Below are 11,123 nucleotides of genomic sequence, written 5' to 3' on the forward strand. Positions count from 1 at the left end.
TCATGACAGAAACATCATCATGACAGAAACATCATCATGACAGACACATCATCATGACAGACACATCATCATGACAGAAACATCATCATGACAGACACATCACCATGACAGAAACATCATCATGACAGAAACATCATCATGACAGAAACATCATCATGACAGACACATCATGACAGAAACATCATGACAGAAACATCATCATGACAGAAACATCATCATGACAGACACATCATGACAGAAACATCATGACAGAAACATCATCATGACAGAAACATCATCATGACAGAAACATCATCATGACAGAAACATCATCATGACAGACACATCATGACAGAAACATCATGACAGAAACATCATCATGACAGAAACATCATCATGACAGAAACATCATCATGACAGAAACATCATCATGAGAAACATCATCATGACAGAAACATCATCATGACAGACACATCATGACAGAAACATCATCATGACAGAAACATCATCATGACAGAACATCATCATGACAGAAACATCATGACAGAAACATCATCATGACAGAAACATCATGACAGAAATCATCATGACAGAAAATCATCATGACAGAAACATCATCATGACAGAAACATCATCATGACAGAAACATCATCATGACAGAAACATCATCATGACAGAAACATCATCATGACAGAAACATCATCATGACAGACATCATCATGACAGAACACATCATGACAGAAACATCATCATGACAGAAACATCATCATGACAGAAACATCATCATGACAGAAACATCATCATGACAGAAACATCATCATGACAGAAACATCATCATGACAGAAAATCATCATGACAGAAACATCATGACAGAAACATCATCATGACAGAAACATCATCAGAAACATCATCATGACAGAAATGACAGAAATCATCACCTCATCATGACAGAAAATCATCATGAAAGAAACATCATCATGACAGAAACATCATCATGACAGAAACATCATCATGACAGACACATCACCATGACAGACACATCATGACAGAAACATCATGACAGAAACATCATCATGACAGAAACATCATCATGACAGAAACATCATCATGACAGAAACATCATCATGACAGAAACATCATCATGACAGAAACATCATCATGACAGAAACATCATCATGACAGAAACATCATCATGACAGAAACATCATCATGACAGAAACATCATCATGACAGAAACATCATCATGACAGAAACATCATCATGACAGAAACATCATCATGACAGACACATCATGACAGAAACATCATGACAGAAACATCATGACAGAAACATCATCATGACAGAAACATCATCATGACAGAAACATCATCATGACAGAAACATCATCATGACAGACACATCACCATGACAGACACATCATGACAGAAACATCATGACAGAAACATCACCATGACAGAAACATCCAGTGCTTAATTTGAGCCAGAACAGGATCCGGCACCTCTACGTTTTGGACTGTTTTGTTCCAGAACCTATTTGGCTGGATCAGGTACCTCTCGTGGCATGAAAAATAATTTTACATTTTGCAAAGTAAAAATGATTATAAAAGCGTTCCAAGTTAATCTGAATTGCCTCTTCGTTAAATATCTGTTAAAAAGTTAATCTGAATTGCCTCTTCGTTAATTATCTGTTAAAAAGTTAATCTGAATTGCCTCTTCGTTAATTATCTGTTAAAAAGTTAATCTGAATTGCCTCTTCGTTAATTATCTGTTAAAAAGTTAATCTGAATTGCCTCTTCGTTAATTATCTGTTAAAAAGTTAATCTGAATTGCCTCTTCGTTAATTATCTGTTAAAAAGTTAATCTGAATTGCCTCTTCGTTAAATATCCTGTTAAAAAGTTAATCTGAATTGCCTCTTCGTTAATTATCCTGCCCTGCAACATCGCACCCTGTTTGAGACCAACACGTGGCCATGGCTGTGTGAGTAGCAAGCCTGTATCTCTCACAGAACTAGAATGAGATTCACTTTCTGTGTTCTCTCTCCCTCTCTGTTCTGATAGACATGAACCTGCAACTCCTGTCTGTCCAGCGTTGCACTTCATCATTTATTTAGTTACAGAATCAAGGCTGTCTGTTCAGAAAGAAATGAAATGAGGCCTTTCACAATATTTGAAATACAAATGAAGGGAAACAGGTTGGAAAGCAAATGTGTCCTGCAGAAACAGAAGACTCTAATCTGTCTGCTGCCGGCTGGAAAAATATTTGATCAACTTCTATTCACCATTATCAACTTCTATTCACCATTATCAACTTCTATTCACCATTATCAACTTCTATTCACCATTATCAACTTCTATTCACCATTATCAACTTCTAAATATTGTTTTACATAGTAAAGAGAGAGAGAGACCCAACCACATCGGACGTCACTGGTGAGTGATCTGAGCATCATTAGGTGAGTGATCTGAGCACCATTAGGTGAGTGATCTGATCACCATTAGGTGAGTGATCTGAGCACCATTAGGGGAGTGATCTGAGCACCATTAGGTGAGTGATCTGAGCATCATTAGGTGAGTGATCTGAGCACCATTAGGGGAGTGATCTGAGCACCATTAGGTGAGTGATCTGAGCACCATTAGGTGAGTGATCTGAGCACCACTGGTGAGTGATCTGAGCACCATTAGGTGAGTGTGATCTGAGTGATCTGAGCATCATTAGGTGAGTGATCTGAGCATCATTAGGTGAGTGATCTGAGCACCATTAGGTGAGTGATCTGAGCACCATTAGGTGAGTGATCTGAGCATCATTAGGTGAGTGATCTGAGCACATCATTAGGTGAGTGATCTGAGCATCATTAGGTGAGTGATCTGAGCATCATTAGGTGAGTGATCTGAGCACCATTAGGTGAGTGATCTGAGCACCATTAGGTGAGTGATCTGAGCACCATTAGGTGAGTGATCTGAGCACCATTAGGTGAGTGATCTGAGCACCATTAGGTGAGTGATCTGAGCATCATTAGGTGAGTGATCTGAGCATCATTAGGTGAGTGATCTGAGCACCATTAGGTGAGTGATCTGAGCATCATTAGGTGAGTGATCTGAGCACCATTAGGTGAGTGATCTGAGCATCATTAGGTGAGTGATCTGAGCATCATTAGGTGAGTGATCTGAGCATCATTAGGTGAGTGATCTGAGCATCATTAGGTGAGTGATCTGAGCACCATTAGGTGAGTGATCTGAGCACCATTAGGTGAGTGATCTGAGCATCATTAGGTGAGTGATCTGAGCATCATTAGGTGAGTGATCTGAGCATCATTAGGTGAGTGATCTGAGCATCATTAGGTGAGTGATCTGAGCATCATTAGGTGAGTGATCTGAGCACCATTAGGTGAGGTGAGTGATCTGAGCATCATAGGTGAGTGAGGTGAGTGATCTGAGCATCATTAGGTGAGTGATCTGAGCACCATTAGGGGAGTGATCTGAGCACCATTAGGTGAGTGATCTGAGCATCATTAGGGGAGTGATCTGAGCATCATTAGGTGAGTGATCTGAGCATCATTAGGTGAGTGATCTGAGCATCATTAGGTGAGTGATCTGAGCATCATTAGGTGAGTGATCTGAGCACCATTAGGTGAGTGATCTGAGCACCATTAGGTGAGTGATCTGAGCATCATTAGGTGAGTGATCTGAGCACCATTAGGTGAGTGATCTGAGCACCATTAGGTGAGTGATCTGAGCACCATTAGGTGAGTGATCTGAGCATCATTAGGGGAGTGATCTGAGCACCATTAGGGGAGTGATCTGAGCACCATTAGGTGAGTGATCTGAGCACCATTAGGTGAGTGATCTGAGCACCATTAGGTGAGTGATCTGAGCATCATTAGGTGAGTGATCTGAGCATCATTAGGTGAGTGATCTGAGCATCATTAGGTGAGTGATCTGAGCATCATTAGGTGAGTGATCTGAGCATCATTAGGTGAGTGATCTGAGCATCATTAGGTGAGTGATCTGAGCATCATTAGGTGAGTGACCTGAGCATCATTAGGTGAGTGACCTGAGCATCATTAGGTGAGTGATCTGAGCATCATTAGGTGAGTGATCTGAGCACCATTAGGGGAGTGATCTGAGCACCATTAGGGGAGTGATCTGAGCATCATTAGGTGAGTGATCTGAGCATCATTAGGTGAGTGATCTGAGCATCATTAGGTGAGTGATCTGAGCATCATTAGGTGAGTGATCTGAGCATCATTAGGTGAGTGATCTGAGCATCATTAGGTGAGTGATCTGAGCATCATTAGGTGAGTGATCTGAGCATCATTAGGTGAGTGATCTGAGCATCATTAGGTGAGTCAGTGAAACTGGAAAGCATTTTTAGGACTATAATTCCCTCCTCACATTGTGTCTCCACACATCTAGGTCTGGACTATTGATGGGTTCAAGACAAGGTCGATTTTTATTGATTTCAGATTCTCAGTTTGTCAGTTTCAAAGTAGCCTGTCATTTCAATTATTTGTGAGTTATTGAAAAAGATTCTGCCAGTCTCCAGTCATCTACAGAACTGCATGAAATGTGTTTATAAAAGGCTTTTCCCGGACCCTCGACTACTCAACATGTTCCCAGTGTGTGCAACCTGTGTCAGTGCCTCTACTCTACCCGTGTCAGTGCCTCTACTCTACCTGTGTCAGTGCCTCTACTCTACCTGTGTCAGTGCCTCTACTCTACCCGTGTCAGTGCCTCTACTCTACCTGTGTCAGTGCCTCTACTCTACCTGTGTCAGTGCCTCTACTCTACCTGTGTCAGTGCCTCTACTCTACCTGTGTAAGTGCCTCTACTCTACCTGTGTCAGTGCCTCTACTCTACCTGTGTCAGTGTCTCTACTCTACCTGTGTAAGTGTCTCTACTCTACCTGTGTCAGTGCCTCTACTCTACCTGTGTCAGTGCCTCTACTCTACCTGTGTCAGTGTCTCTACTCTACCTGTGTCAGTGCCTCTACTCTACCTGTGTCAGTGCCTCTACTCTACCTGTGTCAGTGCCTCTACTCTACGTGTGTCAGTGCCTCTACTCTACCTGTGTCAGTGCCTCTACTCTACCTGTGTCAGTGCCTCTACTCTACCTGTGTCAGTGCCTCTACTCTACCTGTGTCAGTGCCTCTACTCTACCTGTGTCAGTGCCTCTCCTCTACCTGTGTCAGTGCCTCTACTCTACCTGTGTCAGTGCCTCTACTCTACCTGTGTCAGTGCCTCTACTCTACCTGTGTCAGTGCCTCTACTCTACTGCTCTATGCCACTACGCAAATGTGATGATATGCATGCAAGGATTTATTATAAAAGATGTTGTTTTTTCTCAGGCATTCTGGTATCTCAGAACTCCCCAGAACCCAATTTACAAATGAAGCACTGGAAACACTGGAGAGAGCTGTGTGTGTGTGTGTGTGTGTGTGTGTGTGTGTGTGTGTGTGTGTGTGTGTGTGTGTGTGTGTGTGTGTGTGTGTGTGTGTGTGTGTGTGTGTGTGTGTGTGTGTGTGCCCGTGTTATTGGTCTGTCTACCTATGTGTCCTCACCAGGCAGCAGCAGGGTTAGTCCAGGGTGCTGGCCACAGTGAGGTCTGTAGATCTGTAGGACAAGCTGAGTGTATGAGGACAGCTCCTGACAGATGAACTCTACAGATGACACACGACCTGCCTGAACAAACCCCAACGCTGGGAACAACAGGAGCTGATGAGGAGAGACAGAGAGAGAGAGGGGAGGAGAGAGGAAGAGAGAGAGAGAAGGGGAGGAGAGAGAGAGAGAGAGAGGGGAGGAGAGAGGAAGAGAGAGAGAGAGAAGGGGAGGAGAGAGGGAGAGAGAGAGAGACAGAGGACAGGAGAGAGAAGGAGTGGGAGGGAGGAGAGAGAGAGAGAGAGAGAGAGAGAGAGAGAGAGGGAGATATAAAGAGAGAGAGAGAGGGAGAGAGAGAGAGAGAGAGCGAGAGAGAGGGAGAGACAGAGACAGAGAGAGAGAGAGAGGAAGGAAAGAGAGAGAGGGGAGGGTGAGAGGGGGTGGAGGAGGAGAGAAACATATTTTAGAGTGACTGTATGAGTGTGTAGACAGAGTGTGAAAGTGCGTGTGTAGTGACATTGTGAGTCTCTCCTCACCTCTATGCTCCTGGCTGGTGGTTCAGGGGAGGAGAGCGGTGTGGGGGCGTGGCTACAGAGAGGTCTGTGGGTGGGGAAAACAGCCAAGCCCACCAGGTACACCCCGCATCAGTAACACGCACTGGAGAGGGGGGGAGAGAGAGTAAGAGAGAGGGGGGAGAGAGAGTAAGAGAGAGGGTGGGGGAGAGAGAGAGTAGAGAGAGAGAGGGGGGAGAGAGAGTAGAGAGAGAGAGGGGGGAGAGAGAGAAGAGAGAGGGGGAGAGAGAGAGTAAGAGAGAGAGGGGGGAGAGAGAGCGAGAGAGAGAGAGAGGGGGAGAGAGGAAACACTTATATCACTTATAATCACTTAAATTCCCCTCAGATCTTCAGAGAGGAAGACAGGAACAGGGAACAGTATTTAAGACAGGAACAGGGAACAGTATTTAAGACGGGAACAGGGAACAGTATTTAAGACGGAACAGGGAACAGTATTTAAGACGGAACAGGGAACAGGGAACAGTATTTAAGACGGGAACAGGGAACAGGGAACAGTATTTAAGACGGGAACAGGGAACAGTATTTAAGACGGGAACAGGGAACAGTATTTAAGACGGGAACAGGGAACAGTATTTAAGACGGGAACAGGGAACAGTATTTAAGACGGGAACAGGGAACAGGGAACAGTATTTAAGAAGGAACAGGGAACAGGGGGAACAGTATTTAAGACAGGAACAGGGAACAGTATTTAAGACAGGAACAGGGAACAGTATTTAAGACGGGAACAGGGAACAGTATTTAAGACGGGAACAGGGAACAGGGAACAGTATTTAAGACAGGAACAGGGAACAGTATTTAAGACGGGAACAGGGAACAGGGAACAGTATTTAAGACGGGAACAGGGAACAGTATTTAAGACGGAACAGGGAACAGTATTTAAGACGGGAACAGGGAACAGTATTTAAGAGGAACAGGGAACAGGGGGAACAGTATTTAAGACAGGGGAACAGGGAACAGTATTTAAGACGGAACAGGGAACAGGGAACAGTATTTAAGACAGGAACAGGGAACAGTATTTAAGACGGGAACAGGGAACAGTATTTAAGACAGGAACAGGGAACAGTATTTAAGACGGAACAGGGAACAGGGAACAGTATTTAAGACGGGAACAGGGAACAGTATTTAAGACAGGAACAGGGAACAGTATTTAAGACGGGAACAGGGAACAGTATTTAAGACAGGAACAGGGAACAGTATTTAAGACAGGAACAGGGAACAGTATTTAAGACGGGAACAGGGAACAGTATTTAAGACAGGAACAGGGAACAGTATTTAAGACAGGAACAGGGAACAGTATTTAAGACAGGAACAGGGAACAGTATTTAAGACGGGAACAGGGAACAGTATTTAAGACAGGAACAGGGAACAGGGAACAGTATTTAAGACGGGAACAGGGAACAGTATTTAAGACAGGAACAGGGAACAGTATTTAAGACAGGAACAGGGAACAGTATTTAAGACAGGAACAGGGAACAGTATTTAAGACAGGAACAGGAACAGGGAACAGTATTTAAGACAGGAACAGGGAACAGGGAACAGGGAACAGTATTTAAGACAGGAACAGGAACAGGGAACAGGGAACAGTATTTAAGACAGGAACAGGGAACAGTATTTAAGACGGAACAGGGAACAGTATTTAAGACGGGAACAGGGAACAGTATTTAAGACAGGAACAGGGAACAGTATTTAAGACAGGAACAGGGAACAGTATTTAAGACAGGAACAGGGAACAGGGAACAGTATTTAAGACGGGAACAGGGAACAGTATTTAAGACGGGAACAGGGAACAGGGAACAGTATTTAACAGGAACAGGGAACAGGAACAGGAACAGGGAACAGTATTTAAGACAGGAACAGGGAACAGTATTTAAGACAGGAACAGGAACAGGGAACAGGGAACAGTATTTAAGACAGGAACAGGGAACAGTATTTAAGACAGGAACAGGGAACAGGGAACAGTATTTAAGACAGGAACAGGGAACAGGGAACAGTATTTAAGACAGGAACAGGGAACAGTATTTAAGACAGGAACAGGGAACAGGGAACAGTATTTAAGACAGGAACAGGGAACAGTATTTAAGACAGGAACAGGGAACAGTATTTAAGACAGGAACAGGGAACAGTATTTAAGACAGGAACAGGGAACAGGGAACAGTATTTAAGACAGGAACAGGGAACAGTATTTAAGACAGGAACAGGGAACAGGGAACAGTATTTAAGACAGGAACAGGGAACAGTATTTAAGACAGGAACAGGAACAGGGAACAGTATTTAAGACAGGAACAGGGAACAGTATTTAAGACGGGAACAGGGAACAGTATTTAAGACAGGAACAGGGAACAGTATTTACTGAAGATTAATACTCTTTGAACAAGGAATTCCTCTACAGCATCAAACTTCAATTTAAAATGATAAAAATACGTACATATTCCCCATCGTAATGACCCACAATAATATAGTCAACTTGAAGAAGAGAGGAGAGAAGAGGGGGAGGGGGAGGAGAGGGGGAGGGGGAGGAGAAGAGAGGGGGAGGAGAGGGGAGGGGGAGGAGAGGGGAGGGGGAGGAAAGGGGAGGGGGAGGGAGGGGAGGGAACAGATTTAAGGAGGAACAGGGGAGGGGGAGGAGAGGGGAGGGGGAGGAGAGGGGAGGGGGTATTTAGGGGAGGGGGAGGAAGGAGAGGGGAGGGGGAGGACAGATTTAAGAGGGGAGGGAGGGAGGGGGGGGGAGGAGAGGGGAGACAGGGGGAGGGAACAGTATTTAAGAGGAGAGGGGAGGGGGAGGATTTAGGGGAGGGGAGGGGGGGGGAACAGTATTTAGGGGAGGAAGAGGAGAGGGGAGGAGAGGACAGGGGGGGGGAACAGATTTAAGGAGGAACAGGGGGGGAGTATTTAAGACAGGAACAGGGGAGGAGGAGAGGGAGGGGGAGGGGGGGAGGGGAGGGGAGGGAGGGGAGGAGAGGGGGGGGGATTTAAGGGAGGGGAGGGGAGGGGGAGGAGGGAGGAGGGGGATAGAGGGGGAGGAAGGGGAAGGGAGGAGAGAAGAGGGGAGGGGGAGGGGAGGGGAGGGAAGAGGGAGGGGAGGAGAGGGAGGGGAGGGGAGGAGAAAGAGGGGAGGGGGAGGAGAGGGGAGGGGGGGAGAGGGGATGAGGGGGGGGGGGAGGAGAGGGGAGGGGGAGGAGAGGGGAGGGGGAGGAGAGGGAGGGGGGGGAGGGGGGGGAGGGGGAGAGAGGGGAGGGGAGGGGGAGGAGAGGGGGAGGAGGAGAGGGGAGGGGGAGGGGGGAGGAGAGGGGGAGGAGAGGAGAGAGGGGAGGGGAGGGAGGGGGAGGGAGGAGGGGGAGGGGGGAGGGAGGAGGGGAGGGGGAGGGGGGGAGAGAGGGGAGGGGAGGAGGGGAGGGGAGGAGAGGGGGGGGGAGGAGAGGGGAGGGGGAGGAGAGGGAGGGGGGGGAGGAGAGGGGAGGGGAGGAGAGGGGGGGGAGAGAGGGGAGGGGGAGAAGAGGGGGGGAGGGGGAGGAGAGGGGAGGAGAGGGAGAGCCCTGAAGAGATGAGATGTAACAATAGATGTCTCTGTTGACTGAACTTAAAACACACACCCCTGATATGTGTGTGTGTGTGTGTGTGTGTGTGTGTGTGTGTGTGTGTGTGTGTGTGTGTGTGTGTGTGTGTGTGTGTGCAGGTAAATAAATACCTTAGACCTCAACTCAATCAATTTTGAATGTGACTAATATGGAGAAAACACTATCCTAGTAGTACTACTGGAGAAAACACTATCCTAGTAGTACTACTGGAGAAAACACTATCCTAGTAGTACTACTGGAGAAAACACTATCCTAGTAGTACTACTGGAGAAAACACTATCCTAGTAGTACTACTGGAGAAAACACTATCCTAGTAGTACTACTGAAGAAAACACCATCCTAGTAGTACTACTGGAGAAAACACTATCCTAGTAGTACTACTGGAGAAAACACTATCCTAGTAGTACTACTGGAGAAAACACTATCCTAGTAGTACTACTGGAGAAAACACTATCCTAGTAGTACTACTGGAGAAAACACTATCCTAGTAGTACTACTGGAGAAAACACTATCCTAGTAGTACTACTGGAGAAAACACCATCCTAGTAGTACTACTGTAGAAAACACCATCCTAGTAGTACTACTGGAGAAAACACTATCCTAGTAGTACTACTGGAGAAAACACTATCCTAGTAGTACTACTGGAGAAAACACTATCCTAGTAGTACTACTGGAGAAAACACTATCCTAGTAGTACTACTGGAGAAAACACTATCCTAGTAGTACTACTGGAGAAAACACTATCCTAGTAGTACTACTGGAGAAAACACTATCCTAGTAGTACTACTGGAGAAAACACTATCCTAGTAGTACTACTGTAGAAAACACCATCCTAGTAGTACTACTGGAGAAAACACTATCCTAGTAGTACTACTGGAGAAAACACTATCCTAGTAGTACTACTGGAGAAAACACTATCCTAGTAGTACTACTGGAGAAAACACTATCCTAGTAGTACTACTGGAGAAAACACTATCCTAGTAGTACTACTGGAGAAAACACCATCCTAGTAGTACTACTGTAGAAAACACCATCCTAGTAGTACTACTGTAGAAAACACCATCCTAGTACTACTACTGGAGAAAACACTATCCTAGTAGTACTACTGGAGAAAACACTATCCTAGTAGTACTACTGGAGAAAACACTATCCTAGTAGTACTACTGGAGAAAACACTATCCTAGTAGTACTACTGGAGAAAACACTATCCTAGTAGTACTACTGGAGAAAACACTATCCTAGTAGTACTACTGGAGAAAACACCATCCTAGTAGTACTACTGTAGAAAACACCATCCTAGTAGTACTACTGGAGAAAACACTATCCTAGTAGTACTACTGTAGAAAACACCATCCTAGTAGTACTACTGGAGAAAACACTATCCTAGTAGTACTACTGGAGAAA

General features: G+C 45.3%; 1 protein-coding gene across 1 annotated transcript in view; it reads right to left on the reverse strand.

Annotated features, from left to right (window-relative positions):
- pkd1a (polycystic kidney disease 1a) overlaps window positions 1-11,123 on the reverse strand; it is a gene marked incomplete at its 5' end in the record, with an annotated part of 125,725 nt that overhangs the window by 85,522 nt on the left and 29,080 nt on the right. The window contains 3 exon segments of the mRNA XM_042316071.1: window positions 5,536-5,689; window positions 6,109-6,215; window positions 6,218-6,229. Of these exon segments, the coding sequence (XP_042172005.1) occupies window positions 5,536-5,689; window positions 6,109-6,215; window positions 6,218-6,229 (273 nt within the window).

Source organism: Oncorhynchus tshawytscha, unplaced genomic scaffold (assembly GCF_018296145.1).
Source record: "Oncorhynchus tshawytscha isolate Ot180627B unplaced genomic scaffold, Otsh_v2.0 Un_contig_8889_pilon_pilon, whole genome shotgun sequence".
In the NCBI taxonomy this organism is placed as follows: Eukaryota; Metazoa; Chordata; class Actinopteri; order Salmoniformes; family Salmonidae; genus Oncorhynchus; species Oncorhynchus tshawytscha.